The sequence below is a fragment of the Nuphar pumila genome, chromosome 14 (assembly GCF_984573655.1).
Source record: "Nuphar pumila chromosome 14, dmNupPumi1.hap1.1, whole genome shotgun sequence".
NCBI lineage: Eukaryota > Viridiplantae > Streptophyta > Magnoliopsida > Nymphaeales > Nymphaeaceae > Nuphar > Nuphar pumila.
Genome location: NC_143262.1, coordinates 80,152,336 through 80,171,767, shown reverse-complemented (window position 1 = coordinate 80,171,767; position 19,432 = coordinate 80,152,336). Strand labels below are relative to the sequence as shown.

General features: G+C 36.6%; 1 protein-coding gene across 1 annotated transcript in view; it reads left to right on the top strand.

The window, feature by feature from the left end:
* Positions 1-17,455, top strand: part of LOC149817077 (DNA ligase-like protein) — a 38,177-nt gene extending 20,722 nt beyond the window's left edge. The window contains 8 exon segments of the mRNA XM_089987021.1: positions 6,609-6,668; positions 6,751-6,790; positions 7,064-7,157; positions 7,246-7,283; positions 7,285-7,306; positions 7,406-7,497; positions 17,203-17,310; positions 17,432-17,455. Coding sequence (XP_089843147.1) covers positions 6,609-6,668; positions 6,751-6,790; positions 7,064-7,157; positions 7,246-7,283; positions 7,285-7,306; positions 7,406-7,497; positions 17,203-17,310; positions 17,432-17,455 — 478 coding nt within the window.
* Positions 17,456-19,432: the final 1,977 nt, after the last annotated feature.

Below are 19,432 nucleotides of genomic sequence, written 5' to 3'. Positions count from 1 at the left end.
CTTTACGATGTGACCTTAGCATAGGAGTCATAAATGATGCAGATAAATCATGATTATGATCACTGATTAAAGTACGCACGACAAATTTCCCATTCGGATGTCTTCTCAAAACCAATCTCGCCTGACATCCACATCTTGATTCAGGCGTGCTCCTAGTTGGATTTCCCATTGATTTCTTCCAACCTTGCTTGGAACAGACATATGTCTTTCTAACCAAGACACCCTGTGCATTTTTTGACCAAGAAAACCTTCTCACACTGAAGCCAACTTTTAAGGCATAATCATTGTAAAATTTATATGCATCTTCTTCGTTATTAAAATGCATTCCTTCTACAGGAACATAGTCAAGTGCAATTCCATGTACATTCCCAGTTCCTACGGTTTTATTAAGTGTACTGACATCAAAATCAGGATCATTATTGAATTGCATTTCTTCTCCTGGAACATTGAAGTCAAGTGTACTTCCGTGTACATTCCCGGTGCATACACTTTTATTATGTGCGCTGTCATGGTAGTCTACCTCATCATTGAATTGCATTTCTTCCACTGGAACATTCAAGTCAATAGTGGGTCTAATGCCTGCACCCTTCTTTTCATGTGCATCGTTAGTGCAAATGTTCAATTCTTTAGTTGGGTCATAAGTATAGATATTCAATTCTCCAGATCTTTCTATTGATTGAGCTACATCATCTTTATTAAAACCTGATGATAAGCTCAATAATGTTTTAAGCAATATATCAATTTGTGTTTGCAGTAACATGGCAAACAAGTCGATATTATCTCACAAAAACGAGAGTCTGTTACTAATACAACGGTTTGAGATACAATGCATATGATGAGTGAATGTAGGATACCTGATGGGGTAGAGGCCCTTCCTAGCATCTGCAAACAAGCATTTCTGTCAACAGGTCCCAGCGTCTTACAAATATCGATAAGTTTCCAACCTTCGTAAGAACAAGATCTACCTGCAATAACCAAACAAAGCCTTAATGACACACAAGACGACATGCCTTCTTCATCGATAGCATGATGCTGGGAAGCTACTCACGCCGCCTTGATGGAACTTGTTGGAATGTTTGTGCATCATTGCTTTCTTCCTTAATGCCTAACAACAACGACAAATAAAAGAAGACAGTGGAATGTTTTGTAAGCAATATATCAATTTCCGTTAGCAAGCGGCATAGGTTTACTACGATTTAATCAGGATGCATATAAGAACGGATACCACTAGGGTTACGCAAGTCAAAGCAACGATTTAATGAATGAAAGTATCAAAGCAAGTGCGGTTTGATGTTTACTTGTGCTGAGCATCGACGTGTCGCTTACCATGCCAATAAAATAAACATGTCGTACATGTGTGTTGACGATAACGCTCTCATAATATCCACGAGGCTCTAAAGCGAGTTCAATAGAAGTCGCTGAGAGAGCAACGATATGCATGCGAAAATCGCCCCACCATGCGTGTCAAGATGTGTTTCTGCACCCAAACGTTTTCAAAGTCTGTGTACAAATATCTTACAAATACATATTACAAAACATATAATATCTTACAAAACGATATGTATAGCGATTTGTCAGATATTGAAAATCGATACGGAAGTTCAGTTTTTATAACTTATAACTCGACGATACAAAAACATACTATCTAAAAGGTTGATAAATATATCGCACAATAAATTACAAATCGATAAGGAAGAACTTGAACATAATAGCAAACAAATCGATATTAACTAACAAAAATGTATCTCACAAAAATGAGAGTCTGTTACTAATACAGCGGTTTGAGATACAATGCATATGATGAGTGACTGTAGGATACCTGATGGGGTAGAGGCCCTTCCTAGCATCTGCAAACAAGCGTTCTTGTCAACAGGTCCCAGCGTCTTACAAATATCGATAAGTTTCCAACCTTCTTAATAACAAGATCTACCTGCAATAACCAAACAATGCCTTAATGGCACACAAGACGACATGCCTTCTTCATCGATAGCATGATGAGATGAAAAGTTACTCACTGTGCCTTAATGGCACTGGTTGGAATGTTTGTGAATCATTGCTTTCTTCCATGATGCCTAACGACAGCAGTAATGAAGAGAAGACACTGGAATGTTTTGTAACACTGGAACGTTGATAATGGGAGCACTGTTACAGCAGATGGCGCAGGCGAACGTCTCCACTTTAAATGGTTAACATCAAACTTTCTGGAAGGAGGACTTTTTTGTCCTTTTCCCCACCCGTCGTTTCACAACTTTTGAATGGAGGATATTTTTGTCATTTCCTCGAACCGTCATTTCAGGGCAAGAAAAGCAAGTAAGGGTGATTAAGTCTTTGCAACAGCACCAGAGTCCGATGCAAAGTTATGTCAACATACACGGGAATACGAGCCCCATGTGCATGAATACGTGGCGCTCATTCGATCCCCCGAACACGGACGTGGGATTCAGTGAATCATCGGGGGCGAACATACACAACCCTCTCCTAAACTTTCTGTTGTGTTCTCTATTTTTTTGGGGGACTTTTTGTTTTTCTCTTTAGTTAATTGCTCTATCTATATAGTCTTTACAATTCGCAACCATTGATCGAGGAAAGAACGAAAAAAAATCGCGGAAATATGCTTGGTAATGTATTACTTTTAAGTTTTTTTTCTTATCTTTTATCATACAACTGACGAACTCTTGTCTCAAGGATTTCTGTAAAAAATTTACCGTCTTTTACGTACTACGTAAGTACTTATTTTAGTCTTTTTTTCATATTTTTCTTCATACAACTGGCCAACTATTTCTCACGGATATGTGCAATTTTTTCTGATTATTTTTTAATCGCTCATTTTATCGCACTTTCGTTTGCGATTTTCAGAGTGGTCCATTTTACGAGTGGATCTTAGATGCTTCCCTGTCGTAGCCAGAAGTTGTGAAGAAAGACCAGCAAGATCAATGAAAATCATCAAGACAACAGTTAAAACCAGTGAAAGGCAAAGAGGGGCCAAAAGATGAAGGATAATACCCAGTGCTTTGGAAAAAGAAAATATAGAAAGATCATGATTTAGCTTAAGAATCTCCCCTAATGTTAGAACCGTGGGCTGAAACATAACTACCCGACCAACCACTAGTAAAAAGTAAAAAAAAAATTGCCTAAAAGCCCATGAAAATGACAAATAATGGAAAATTAAGAAAATTGTGAGCAGGGCTCCAGTAAATTGGCATAATGGCCCCTTTTTTCCTGAATGAATTGGACAAGTTGCCTTTGGATGCGATAGACAGTTACCTTTATCAATCTCTTTGCATTGTAATCATTTGACCAATAAACCATGTTTTGTCTTGGACTGCCCTTCAATGCAATGCAGTCAATATATAGTGCAGCTCCTTCTATTTGAGCTAATATCTTTCGTTTCCTTTTTTGGAGGATATTACCCTTAGTGACCAGTGCTTGGGCCACTGTGTTGAGAGAGAGAGAGAGGTATGTTTCCTGCACGGCTGCACTGGCACTAGGTCCACAAGGCCAAACAACATTAGAGATATATGGTTTGCATCAATATCAAACTTTGCCCTTAGAAAACGAATTATGTATGACAAAATCTCTTTTCTCCATATGTGGTATAAGTCTGTGTATTTTATTTACTTGAAGGGCTTGCACTGTGCCGAAAGAAACATCAACATTACTAATGCAGGGAATCAACAAAAAGTTGAGCCCGCGAAAACAAAAAAACAACAACAAACCCAAAACAAAGGGCCGAAAGCACGAAGGCAAAGCATAAAAATAGGAGAACATAGAGATCAACACGGGTCTTGAGGAAGAGAAGGCGGCTGAAGGGGGTGGATAACATGGGAGGAGAGGCGCAAAATTGCATACACATCAGTCAAGATGCAATGGACGAGCTTATTGAAAGCAACCAAAATTTGATGGAAGATCGCATTGTTGCGAGTCATCCACACAATCCACCAAGAAGTAAAAAACCAAGTTCTCCAAATCAGCCGCCACTGCTTGCAACTGCGAACCCGCGACGGATCCCACAGAAGGTAGAGCGCGAAGGATTCTTGTCTCACGATTACTTCAAGCTAATTCCATGTACTTTTAAAGGTATCTACAAAGATTGAGCAGGCCCAAAACAGATAGTAGGTTGATTCTTTCGTCGCTTGGCAAAGGACGCACCTACTCGGATACTGAAACCCACCTTCTTAAGGGAGTTGTCTGTCTGTACCCTATCGTGTAAAATTAACCAAGCTAAGAACCGAGAGCGGGGAGTTGGCTCATTCGCCCATAAAAGACACTCAGGAAGCCAATCAGCTCCAGGAGGAAGAAGAGACCGATACAGATTTTTGGTGCACAAAACGCCGTTAGGCGCAATTGCCCATTGCAAAAACTACGTGGCAGGACTGGGATTACCATCTTGCATGAGGACGAAAGACATAGCCTTAAGCCACATGCGATGCAAGTACGAGATATGAAGCCTGCGGGGACAACGGATATAATGGATCGACTCAAGGGAACCATACTTAGCATGGATCAGAGGAGCACATGGGTTGCCTGGATGGTGCACCATCCAGCATTGCTTCACAATGAGAGCAATACTCATTAGTCTAGGAGCGAAGATCCCCAAACCAGCCATACGCCTTGGTAACACCAATGAGTTCTATTCAACAAGGTGGGGCTTAGTCTGAAGGTGACAACCAGACTAAAGAAAATTCACCATCAAACTGGAGAACTTCTCCACACCCTTGGGCATCAGAAACATAGACATAAAAAAATTTGGGATAGAGGACAAGACGTGTCTAATAAGGGTAAGTTGATCGGTGATGGAAAGGTAGGAAGCCTGCCAAGAAGAAATTTTGGTCTTGATTTTTTGGATAGTGGCAGTTCAAGCGGCTAAGGGGATGCACTTTATTTGTAAAGGGAGACCCAAATAGAAATAGGTAAATCCGAAGTTGCGCAGCTAAAAATCCGTTGTCCGGCGGCCAGTAAGGAAGATGGGACATTGAACATGAACATGCAGCATTTACTGTCATTAAGGGATAAACCTGAAAGAGAGAAAAAAAACTAAAGGATGAGCTTGAATCTCAGCATCTGTTGCACGATAGTATGGCAAAAAATGATCATGTTGTCAGCATAGGTGAGAATATTATGGGAGAATTCCTAGATGTCGATGCGATCGATAATGCCTTTATCTGCTGCCCTCTTGAACAACACCACGAAACCCTCAGCGTTGACGTTAAATAACAAAGGAGAGAGAGGGCAACCTTGCCGAATACTGTGCCCAAGCTTGAACTGCATACCTATTGCTCTGTTAAGCTTAATCCAAGAGTAAGCATTTGATACTAGTTCGTGCACCCATCGAGAGAAACAACGATCGATACCGAAGTTGGTAAGCATGTGAAATAAGAAAGGCCAATGGACCGAGTCAAAGGCTTTATGGAAGTCGAGCTTGAGAGAGAAGAAAGGTTGGCCGCTGATATGCAAATAGTAAAGAACTTTCAATGCCAAGATGAATGAGTGATGAATCCGCCTTTGGGGGATAAAAGCAAACTCGGAGTCCGAGAAGATTTGAGCAGCGACGACTCTTAGCCTATCGGCCAAAACCTTAACAATAATGCGGTAGAGCGCACTCATAACTGAAATCGGATGAAACCTCGAGATATCAGAAGTTGTCACGTCCTTCAAGATGAGAGAGATAATGGCTAAGTGCATGTGAACCGGCAACCGACAATTGCGATGAAACTCAGCGAATACATTGATAACGTCATGCTAAATGCAAGACCAAAAGATACAAAAGAAATTCACGGGAAAGCTATCGTAGCTAGGAGCTTCCCATCCTGAAAGACGGTTGATAGCCGAAATGATTTCAGTGTCAGCGAACTTAGATTGCATAGCTTTGGCTTGAGATTGATCAATTGTCCGTATGAGAAAAGGGTCAATAGTGCCATTGGCAGATGTCTGGACAGCATAAAGTGTCTTAAAATAGTGAGAAACCGTTGAAGGGACATTTTCGGCGGAGTAGCTGACTCTCCCAATAGAGATAGAAAGAATAACGTTCCTCCTGTGACGGTGTGAAGCGCAGGAGTGAAAGAATCTAGTATTGCCGTCACTATGAGTAGATTGTTCTTGTGGCTTGGGAATGCCAGATGGAATGGAAATTCTGGGCCATGTTCTGCATATGATACTTGGAGATAAGCTCAATTTAGCTGTTAAATAAGCCATGCCATTTCATTCTTTTTAACTGGTATATGTCTGGATGGTTTACTATTGTCCTTGTTTTGTTGGATAATCCAAGGATACCCTCCTTCCTCACCGACCTCACCTTGGCTGGCATCCAGTAGGTAAAACCTTGAGGTCCCTCCTGCCCACCAGGGTGTACACCCAGCTTCGCCACCCATGGGTTTCCAACTTGTGATGACAAGTCGACCCTACCGGATGAGCATAGCCCTTGTGGGCATTTACTATTGTCCTTGTGGTTCTACACTACCGACAATATCCGTACAATCAGTTTGTTTGTGATCCTTGCCTGTTTAATTTCTTGTGTGTGTGTGTGTTCATCTTCAGGGCAGTCGGTATCATGTTATATTGACCTGTCTATTTTGGAAGCAAACGAATTGACAATTGCCCTTGGGCAACAGTGTGGCATCAGAGATCAAGTCAGTGGTGGATGAGGCTAATTATAAGGTTGACAAGGAAAGGTAAGAACTTTTTGAGTAATGTTCACTTTATGTTTCTCATCTTACCGTTTGATGTAACCCTCTCGTCCTTTATAAATGACAGGCAAAGCTTTCTGAAGGCTTTTGCAAAGAGTTCAAAGGAGGTTCCCTCGAGCTTTAAGCACCTATTATTCCATTTCCCCTACCTTGTTTCCTCAAGTTAGAATCATTAGTCTAAATATAAATCAAGAGCCAAAGACTCAGAAGTGCTTGCACTGTTGCACAAGCAGGAAGAAATGTAAGAGTTGGACTCCAACTCTACTCACAACTGTTCACTAAATTAGCTTGGGGGTACTTAAAAAATATGGTTAGAACTATTCAGTTTTGTTCTGTGGGATAGCCTATCAAAATGAATGATTTGGTTTCTGAACGACCAGTGTGAGATCTCTTTGAAAGACGAGGCTACCAAATTTCAAGCAATTTATGACAAGTTCTGCCAGGACAAAGCCCTACATTTGCAGGCTTTTCACAGTAATCATATTTTTCTGAAAAAACACTCTCATAATCTGTTCTGGTGCATTTTCCAAGTTAGGTTCCAACCATAGTGTTCAAATTGCAGATATATTCTCCAAATATGAAGATGAGAAAGAGAAGCTTTTTTGTTCGATATGAGCAACAGAGTGAGTAATTCGCAGGCAATTTGGTATCCTCCTCTAGTGTATGTTTCATTCAATCCTATAGCGCTTGTTTTGAACTGTTTTTGGATTGGTTTATTGTAGGGAAAAGGGAAAAGGTTATGTTAGCTGATCTTGAGAGGGCTTGTGGTGACAAGATTGCAGAAGCAGATAATTCCCTTAAAAAGAAAAAACAGGTATTGCTTTAAGCCATAGATAGCGGCCACTTTAGTCCCGAAAAAAAGAAACAGAAAGAAAAAAGATAGCTGCCACAAGTTGGAAACAAGATAAAGCCCCACCTGGGCTCATCTGAATAAATAAATGAGCCGAGCTTGAACCAGAGCTCAGGCTGGTTCTAGTTAAACAAGCTGAGCTTAATTGGGTGTTTGAGCTCGATTAAAGTGGCGTTAGAATTGTACTTCCGGCTGGTAGATTTAGGGATGGCAGTGGGGCGGGGGACAAGGTCTCCACCTCCGCTTTCATCCCCGTTTCATGTCCTCCATCCCCGGTTCAAACAGGGATGAGGCGGGGTGGGGCAGGAATATTGCTGGGAAAAGTGGTCGGGGCGGGGATGAGGCGGGGATCGTGGCGGGGACGGGGCGGGGAAAAGTGCACGTCCATCCCCACCTCCACCCCCGGACGGGGATGGATTTTAACCTTCGTCCCCGCCTCCATCCCCGTTTCATACCCTTCATCCCCGGTCCAAACGGGGCGAGGCGGGGCGGGGCCCCGCTTTCCCCCGGTCCACTGCCATCCCTAGGTAGATTCATGCCACAGCCGGGAGTACAATTATAATGCCACTTCAAGAGTTCTGGTGTAGTAGCAAATAAAATAACTAGTGTATCAGTGAATAGCTCGAGCAGCTTGAAGTCGGTTGGAAAGAAATTTATTTTGTAATTGGCCTTCTATATGAGCACGGTTCAAGAGCCTAATTTAGATCGATGGCCGGCGTTTGAGCTCAGCTCGTGTACACAAATGAGCTTGGCCTCTGCTCATGCTTGGCTCATTTGTATACTCAAATAAGCTAAAACCCAAGCTTGGGTTAGCTTCACTCGTCGTTCCCTCCTGCATAACAATTAACTATGCTACTCCATTGGAACTCAATCCTTGAACAAGTTAAAACTACATTAGAGTTTTTTTATATAGAGTCATTCGGATGCTTTATATAGGAGGATGAACCCAGTCTATGATCAAAGTGCGTTTGGGGTTCCTATATCACATTTGGATGTTTTTTTTTAACCCCAGTTAAAAGTAGGCTGCATATGTACCAGCTATTTTTCAGCTGTATTAGAACTGTACAGTGCACAGCAAGTGAAAGAAGGATATTTGACAAGGATAACTCCTGGTTTCCTGCCGCACAACAAACTTAATTGTATTAACCACTGAATCGGCCGATACTGATCGTATCGCCAGAAAATTGATCCGATACTGACCTGAATAGGTTATTTTTTAATAAATGTAAAATATAGCTTAATATTACTTTTTTAATATTATTTTAATGGCTTTAACATGTGTCACTTTCTAATTGACACTTAATTTTTAAAAAAAAAAAATTGACCCATGATTCACTTGACATAGAAATGATTGGAGGAGAAGGATTCATGTGAAAGACCCAGAATGATTTTCTTTTTTGGTTCATATCGCCCACCCCAATTGTTTTGGGATGAAGGCATAGTTGTGGTTGTTGTTGTTGTATTCACTTGAGAATCGGTATCGGCTGATTCACCTGAATTGTTGGCCAAACGATACAGGTCCGATTCGGATACTGACAACATTGGTATTAACCATTATGCAAGCCCAAGTATAAAGGATTACGACGACCTTGATAACAAGGGAATAAAATTAGCAAGTGAATAATGGTATCGAGCTCAACTAAAATTTGAAAGTGTTCACATTGGTGGGTATGCAGTGATACGTCTGACAGCCACCCATCTTGGCATTTCTTGAGATGGGCCTACTGTCTATCTCGAGTTATGATGAGATGGATGGTCGTCAGCAAGGTCCATTGCTGCTGCATAAAAAATGACCCTATGTATCATTGATAATACTACAGGGCTAATCTTTTGAACTTTTGTTTATTTACACGATATCATGCCTCATTTTCACTGTCAATTCTCATTTAAACAAGAGAAGCTGTAAACAGGGGTGGGCATCGGGCCAGCCCAGCCCGCTAATGGACTGGGCCAGCTGGGCCGGCCCATTTATTAACGGGCTCAGGTTTGAAGAGAAGCCCATGGCCCGACCCAACCTGCCAATGTGAAGCTGTCCAGGTCTGGCCTGGCCCAAACCCATTTATAGGTAATTTTTTAATAAAATTAATACATTAGTTCTTAGAATACAAAATTGAATTAAATAAAAAAACATAAAATTTAAAATAATACAAAACATTTAAAAGCCTTTTTGTATTATGATATTTCCAAAATAAGAGATATATAGTTTGAAATGGATTCAACCATGGATTTTATGCTATGGATGCAAAATCCACATCCACCCATGTTATTATGATGCCCAAAGCACCATGCATTGTGTTAACATATTATCAGATGTATTATGATATGATGTTACAACATGTAAGAAAGGTAAATACTAATAATTAACAAATATCAAGTTTTCATACCATGAGGTGGTATCTCATGTAGTAAGTGGGGTCCTGTGCCAAGCTGAAAGCCCAGGTTCGAATCCCTTTGTCACATGAGGCTTAGGAGATATCTGGTAGGGGTTCTCTTGCCTTTAAAAAAAAACATAGCAAGTTTTCATGCAACTAATTAGGTAAATAGTAATAATTGACAAATAGCAAGTTCTCATGAAACTAATTAGGAGTTATCCAAGTTATTATGTAAGAGTTAATTTTTAAAAATTTATATTATTAAAAAATTAATAAATGTCTCAAGCCCATCATGATGGCCCAATAGCTCAGCCCATGGCGGGCCGGGTTGGCCTGGCTCATCGGTTGACTCGGCCCATTGCCCTCCCCTAGCTGTAAGCATCCATCTCAGAACCAAAATATTTCTTATCTAAGAATCAGTGTTGGGATTTTGAAATAGGGTTTAATCCAAAGATGACTCTCCCTTTTGATGGTTAAAAGCAGATGTTGAATCTTGATAACATAATTAGAAATCACCACTATTGATGAAAGAATTGACACCATGGTTTTGTTCTGATCATCAGAAATTACTGTTAAAGTCAGAACCACCATTACTCCTAGAGGTACCAAAGTTCTTCCCAAAACATTACTCTCACAGGTACCAAAGTTCTTCTCAAAACATTACTCACAGAGGTACCAAAGTTCTGAATTAGGGCTTCCCAGCACGTGAATTAGGGCTTCCCAGCACGTGAATCTCTACACTGACCATAAAAGTCGACCACGTACTCCCTTCAAAATGACTTTTCTATCTTTGTAAAATGGCACATTCTTCGAAATGCCTTACAATTTGCCCAAATACCTTCCATGTCCAAAATTTTCGATGTTTGACTTTTTAGAACATTTTTACATTCGGCACAAGCGAACTTGTTGATGTTGTAACACTTTAAAATTTTAACCCAAAAATTTTAGAGATTTTTTTTTTAAAACAACAAAAATAATATTTTTCTTTAGGTTAAACATTCTGGTTGGGTTACAATACGATCAATCATTTTAACTGAATTAAAATGCGAATAACATTTATTATTAAATTTTAATTTAGTTTCAATAATTTAAATTTTATATCAGAGTATTTTTAATCAAAATAACAATAATTATTTTTTTTTAACTATCCATAAAAAAGAAAAAGATTGGCTCTCGATGATGTCAAGCATTCTGCATTCATTTTGCAGTTGTATATCATATTTCACCTGAAACCCCATAAAATGGGTCTGACTTGTGAAAGCCTGATATGAAGTATTATTCAATGCACACAAACCAAAACCAATATATAAGATAATATTATGATAACTCACAAAAGCATGTAAACAGTTATCAATTTAAACATTCATAACATTACAATGCATCAAAAGGTTATCATTTATAGACAATTGAAATATTATGTATGAACAATAAATATGCATGCACTTACCATTGTAGTACAGAAGATCATTTATGCATGAGTGACTTAATTAACTATAATTAAATATTCTTTTAAATCATGCATGCCATGTCTATTTAAATGCATAAATAAATTTAGGTTATCACTTCTTATCCCTGTGGGTACTAGACAGACAATAACTTGGATCAGAGTCATGGCACAAGAGTGAATTCATACAATTTGTAGCTTTATTCCTGGCCGAGTATCTTTCACCAGTCCTGGGTGAGGTATAACCATTATCGAGAGTGAGCGCTCAATACCACCAACCTGATGCATCAGACTTCCACTCATAAGTTTCGTAACTATCCACCCTGCAGCTAATATGGAGGCTTCCCCTATCTTCGTGGCTGAGAAAGAGCAACCTTTCGTGATAAAAAACAATACCCACGAAGCCAAAATTACCGCTTACCTTCTCATTGTAAACTCGATAGTTTAGTTTCACATGGTTAACTTTTTAGTTTGTTATTTATATTTAGCCAATTCATGCAAATTACGAATTTAATTAAAGATTCAGGCCCACTTTTCAGGCTTATAGATGAACAATTGCAATGCCAATAAATCAGTTATACCCAAATGCGAATTTTAACATTTCAAATTTAACCATACATTCATCAATAAGTTTTTTCCATACATTATTAAATGCATTCATACACATTCACATAATATGCAATGCACATTTCATTCATTTTAGACATAATTTTCAATAAAGCATCAACATGTAGTAAATGTTTTATTCAACTCATGCCCTATTTGAGCACTCAATACCTGCATAAACTCAATGTTGAAGTTGTATTTACAGGTTTAATAAAATCTTAGCAAAGCAATTCGAAAACCATTCATGCATTGCATACATCGTTGTTCCAGTTTAGGACTCGTTGGTGCCCCAAAGTGACCTGTTGTTTCTAATTGTCATAATATAGTGCACATTTTGAGAACATAACTCTGTTTTTTACATATTATAGAAACTTTTTTCAGCTTTTCGGTGGCATAAACTGCTCATAAAAATTTCTCTTAATGAGGGAGATACGACCGGTTTAGGGCTTATCTGTTTCGACTGACACTTTTTTGTGCATAATATGAAAATGGATCCCAAAATCTGATAGATTAAGTAAAATTTTGTTAGCTTTTCAACACAGTAAACCATTCCTAAAAACTCTTTCGGACGAGAAAGATACAAATGATTTATCGAACGTATGTCAAGCCGATTAGGCATACTAGCAGGTAAAGTGCGAATGTGGCCATTGATTATGCAAACCGAATTAAATTTTACAGATTTTAACTAACAAATATCATTCATGTTTGAATAAAATTCATGTATTAACAACACAAGATTACTTATATATTGACCATATAACCACAGATATTTAATCGGGTAAATAGCCAATTGCCTTGAAAATGAGTTTCTCAAAAACATATTTGGTATTTTCCATATACCATAAGCATTTTATTCGAGCAAAAATTATTTTCTATTTTTTATTTTTTTTATACTAATAGTGTAGTTCACATCTGAGAGAAGTATCAACATAAATATCAGTTCTTTTATAGAAGTTAAACACATTGTCTGTACTGAGTCAAAAATCCCTGATCGAATCCTCAAGTCTGAATCGGTCCAACTGTAAAAACTGGTTAAAAATAAATACTTGAACTGATTTGGGCTTGATGGATATGATCCTTTGGTCTGGTCCATAATCAGATCAGCCCCCCTTTCGAGTCCTCAAACTGATTTTCTCAAATTATTGATTTTCTGAAAAATCGGCTAGTAAAAACCCATAAAATTTAATTTTCTCATAACCAACCAGACCCATTACATCTAGGGATTGATATGGACTGTTTCTGGGGTTGATCAGAACTGATTCATATGTGGATCAGTTCGATACATCATCACACACTTGATTTCTTGAAGGTTTGTATAACCCTCTTACTAATTTCTCACTTTTTTTATTCATGCTAACACCCAAACGAGGAGATACATAAGGAGTAGTAACCAATGTTCGCACTTGTGGAGGGGTGACAATCAATTTTCCTATAACGGTTGGGTTACATCAAGTATCTGCATTAAGCCCTTTCTTATTTGTTATAGTGATGGATGAGCTTACGAGATCAATTCAAGAAAATGTGTCATGGTGTATGTTGTTTGCTGACGATATTATTTTGATTGATGAGTCTAGAGCTGGGGTTAATGCTAAGTTAGAATTATGAAGACAGACATTGGAAGCAAGAGATTTTAAGTTGAGTAAGAGTAAGACAGAATATATGGAATGTCGGTTTAGTAAGCAACGAAGTAGTGATGGGAGTGTAGTGAAGCTTGGTGAGCAAGAAATATCGGTGGATGACTGTTTCAAATATTTGAGATCTATCATTCAAAAGTACGGAGAAATTGATGGAGATGTAAATCATAGGATAAAGGTTGGGTGGATGAAATGGAAAAGTGCAACTGGAGTGTTGTGTGATCGTAGAATGCCATTGCGGCTTAAGGGAAAGTTTTATAGGACGACCATTAGGCCCGCTTTACTATATGGTACGGAATGTTGGGCTGCCAAGAGACATCATATTCAAAAAATGAGTGTAGCTGAGATGCGTATGCTTAGATGGATGTGTGGAAATACAATAAAAGATAAGATTCGAAATAAGGAGATACGTAAGAAGGTAGGCGTTGCATTCATTGAAAATGAGATGAGAGAGAATCATTTATGGTGGTTTGGACATATTCGACGAAGGCCTAATGATTCTCCAGTTAGAAGGATGGAGAAATGGAAAAATATATTAGTTAAAAGAGGTCGAAGTAGGCCTAAGAAGACTTAGATGGAGATGATAGGAATGGATATGAATGCTTTGAACCTCACCGAGGACATGGCATTGGATAGAAATGATTGGAGGAGAAGGATTCATGTGGAAGACCGAGAATGATTTTCTTTTTTGGTTCATATCGCCGACCCCAATTGTTTTGGGATGAAGGCGTAGTTGTTGTTGTTGCTAACACCCAAACGATTATTTATTTTTTTATTTTTGCTAGGGACTGAACCGACCCAGCCTATGGGATCTGATTGGCCCCTTCCTTCATTGACAAAACTGATCCACGAAGGGTTTTCGTTCGAAACCCTTTGTGCATTCAGTTTCGGGTCAATCGACTATGCTCGATTTTGCTTAATAAGGCTATAATACGTCAAAATCCATTTTTTTCTATTTTATAGCCCTTGTCCTAAAACCCAATATATTCATATGTATATATATGTATACATATCAAATTCAATATGTAAATACAGCATATATATGCAGCAAAAAATTTACATTATCACCAGGACCGATTTGGGTTTGAATCGAGTCCTAAAAGCGATTTTCGATTCAGAAAACCATTTCTATGCTAAATATGATAGAACCAATATCGAATCCTCATATGAAAGGGTCAATGCATGGTTTTATCTATTCAACCTCAAAATATACTCATGCATACAAGTTTCAATCTACAAGTAAAAAATAGAACCCCCTACCTTGGTTCGTTGAAATTGGTAGGTGTGAACTTCTAAACGACCAGTTCAATAGCTCAATATGCGCCACTCCTTCGATGTGTGGATGCAACTCCTTGAACAGTCCACCTTTAATGGAGGTTCAAACCTCTTAAACTCAATGGAGAAATGAGAGAAGCAAGAAAAAAAAAGAGAATGAAATAGAAGAAAAGAGAGAGAAAAATAGGCAAAACTCTAGAAAATCCCAATTAGTGGGCATGAGCCCCTCTTGGCTCCTTTTTATAAGTGTTCTCATCTCTTTCAAACCTTTCTTAATTCCTAAAGTTTCAGCCCAAACTTTCTAAATTCCAAAATCACTTGACCTAATACAACTACAACACTTATTTGGTAAGTTTTGAATTTATTTTTCTTTATTTTCTTCTTTACTTGTTTTGTTTTTAGGAGACTTTAAGAAAGATATTTTGACTAAAGTTTTTAACTTAAACTTTTAAATTAAATTCTAGCATGAGGTGCCACATAGGATGGGCCCACATAGGGGGTTGGCCCACCCTATGGACCTCTACCATTTTATTAAACTTAATTAATTTAAGTTTTTCATTTCATAAAATCTATATTTAATAATTTATTTTATTTTAAATTCTAAATTTTAAATCTATATAAACTTAATTCCAATTTGATGAAATTACATCACACACATCAAATTAAATCTATATTCATTTGAATTCCTTTTTTTACTTTATTTTGATAAAAAAAATCCAATTATTCCATTAAAATTATATTTTTTCATAAATTCAAATTTGAATGAGAATTTTTCTAAAATCAAACTAAAATGAACTTTAATTCATAAAAAAATTTTAACATTCAACTTAGACAAATTTGTATTTTTTATTTTTATCATAAAAATCTTTATTAATATTATTTTATTCATTAAAAATACTCTAAAAGCATAGATATTACATTCAAATTCAATTTAAATTCCAAGTTCAATTTCAACAAAGATTCAAAGTATTGTATAATTAAAATTTTGAATTGAAATTCAATTTAATTATAGTTAAGATGAAAATTTGAATCAAATCTAAATCCAATTAGAATATCTGAGATCTACTTATTAAATCTGAATGAAATCCAAATCTGAATTTAAATTCTAGAAATTCAATGAGACTCCAAATTCAAATGCACAGTCAATTCGAATCCTTACTAACTTGAAACTCAAATTAAATTCCAATTAAGTCCAACTTAACTCTCGATTTATTTTGATTAAAAAGCAAAACACAATTAAAAATAAATTCTCAACTTGAGATTCCTTTTCAAATCTAATTAATGCTCGAATTACGATTTAGTCTCCTCTTAATTTCAATTAAGTTCACCTTTATTCCTCATAAAAAAATAAAAAATTTGTGGGATTTATAGATATTTGCGTGATATATATGTACATGGTACGAAGCTCACAACTTCTCAATAAATAGGATATTCACATAAACGAATTTGTGAACCTCCTTTAACTAAAAACTTCCTACTTACATATGCAAATATTGTATAACCTTCGCAAATCATCTTTGTGAATGTCCTCAATATTTGCATGTTTTATTATTTTAGATCCATAGGTTCGCATCTCATTACTTCTGATGTATGTCCGCAAATGTGTCCTAACATTCGCAAATACGTGTTGTGAATGTCCTTACCTTTGCATGTCTGATTCTAGCTTGGCAAGTTTGCATGACACATTTTCCGACCTCATGGCCTTTGCTTATGTTCCCTGCAAACCTTCTTTAATTAAAATTACATAAAGCCAGAATGTTTGGAATTTACAACTTGAATGTTCTTACCTTCGCATAAAGCCAGGATGACATTTGCAATGTCATTTTATGAATGTTCTTGTCTTCGCATGTTTATTGATTCATATATAAAGTCACAATAGTTCTTTTATCATTTTTTTGTTTGTTTCTCATTAGAACCATATCCCTTTTCCCTCTTCACTTTGCGAAGGCAATTATTGTGAAATGAATCTTGCAACATTTCGGCGAGATGGTGGTATCTTTTTGGTTATTTTTTTTGTTTTTTAGTCAACTATAATAACTTAGGTCGAAAGGTGAGTTTCATATATATGCATTGTTTTCTTGCATTCTTAAGTTTATTTTTAGCTATATATATGGAATGATTGTGTAGTATTTGTGTTGGTTGTTGTCATAGGTGATTTATGTATGCTTATTTGTAATTTATTTAATATTTGGCATCAGATTATATGTTTAAGATTGACTATGTTTAGAGTTGTTTTGATCGATATATATTTGTTGGTGTTATAGTATTTATGTTTGGTTGTTGATGATTTATATATGTTTGTTTGTCTTTTATTTGATATTTAATGGTTTTGTCTTAGGGTAATGGGGTTAGGGTTGACTATGCACAAGCATTCAATTTGTGTAATGGGGTTGGAGTTGGCTATGCACAAGCATTCAATATGGGTAATGGGGTTATGGTTGAAGTGGTCGGTTTTCATAGTAGTTGTTGTAGGCAGTTGTGTTAATTAAATATATGAAGTTATGTGAATGACCTTTTCTTACATGTTATTTTCATTTGATAAATGATATGTTATGTGGTTGGTGTAGACAATTATTGATGAACTAAAATAAGGTTAAAGTACAATACCATTTTGTTGATTACCCTAATTGGAGATCTTTAATAGTGTCCAAAATTAGTAGATTTAAAGAATTGATGGCTTTGATGACTCATAAAATTGAATATACGGAAGAGTTATTAAGTCTCCAGTATAGTTATTTTCCAAATGTAGAAAGGCAACAAATATGAATAGAAGTTTTGGATGATGATGATGATGCAGACTTGGTGTTATGTAGTAGTGGTGTTTACTTTGTTGTTTTGAAAATTAAAGAAAAAACATTTGAAAGCGATGTATAAGACATAGTTGAATAACAAAATATCTACCTAAGAAGATATTATGAGAATCTTGTGGAGAATGTGCATCTATCTCAAGCATTATCTAATGAACTCAGCTATGAGGCGAATGTACAACTGTCACAAACAGTTGGCAATATTGATGCTCTTAACATATACACAAAGTTGTTCTAACCAATTTGGGATGTAGATGTTGCACATGCAAACAATGAACAACTTGCATCAATAATTAATATTGCACATGATCAGATGATGTGGAGAAATCTATAAACCAGTACTATTGATGTTCATTACAATATTGTGAATAACATTCAGTCTTATAGGATGAATGACATAACTAGGTATAAGTTGTTGAACTATATCATCTAAGCTTGAGATGTAGGTGTGATGATGAAGGTATTATTTTTTTGGTTAATCATGAAATTTAGAAATGTAGGAATGGCGCATATATGAAAGTAAATGACTTTTGATTTAGTTTGTACATCCAAACAAACAATTAATGACAGCAGCGATCATATAGATAGAGGATAATCGATGATGATGTTGACTCTACCATGTCAGATAAGGATAACTCTGAAATGATAAAAGAAGACTAAGACACTGATGACATGAGAATTAATAATGAATGCAAATGATGCACAAATGACAATTGAAAAGTCGAACCCTTGATATGTTTTATAAGTTATATAAGCATTTATTGGGCAGTAGAATTGTTTTTTATTTTTCTACTAATGAGACATGCTTGAATATATTCTCGTACAATGAAGAGAAACTGAAAATCATTGAGGAAAAGACATCTCAAATGATTGACCAAATGCGTAACAAAAACTTAATGATCAAAAATCTTTTTAGTGGCTAACAACAAGCTCAAATAATAAAGATATTATTGTCAGACAAAGGTTTAATGATCTAAAATATTGTCGTGAGTTTTTGAAATATCATGTGATCAATAATAACTATAAAACAAAAATCTTGAAGAGTTGCACTAATAGAGATTGTCGTATGCACGAGAAACAACCTGCAGATTATGGGTGATTTCTCTTGAAAGATTCATTGCACAAAAGTGCATGAAGTAACATTCTTTCAAGTGAAGAAGTATGAAAGAGAGCATATATGTGGTGGTTCATTGGGCATCCTTTGAATGAAAAAAGTATCTTCCACGTGGATTGTAAGTGTTATTTGTGCATGCCTGCAGGATGACCCAAAGATGACTAAAACAAAAAATCATCAATGACATGAATCACGAGAAAGGTATGGAGATTAGTTACAAACAAGAATGGCATGGATGATAACGCATAAAGGAAGAACTATATAATACATATAGAGAGTCTTGCAAGATGATTTCTACCTGTTTGGATTATTTAATTAAGACAAACGCAAGAACTCTAGGGGTCATTAATATCGATAAGATTGATTTAAGTACTTGTTATTATCTATTTGTTCATGCATCAATGACTTTTTAAAAATGTGCCCTCCAGTTCTTATGATAGATGGTACATTTTTAAAAGAAAAATACATAGATATATTATTGTCGGCTCGTGATATTGATCCTTGTGTTGAGATTTTTTTTGTAGCATTTATAGTTATAGATAAAGAGTCCAATAAGTCACGGGTGTAGTTTTTAGAGAATATGAAGTAAGAACTAAGACACTTTGATGCATTTAGAGAGACAAGATGATTGATAATTATCTCAAATT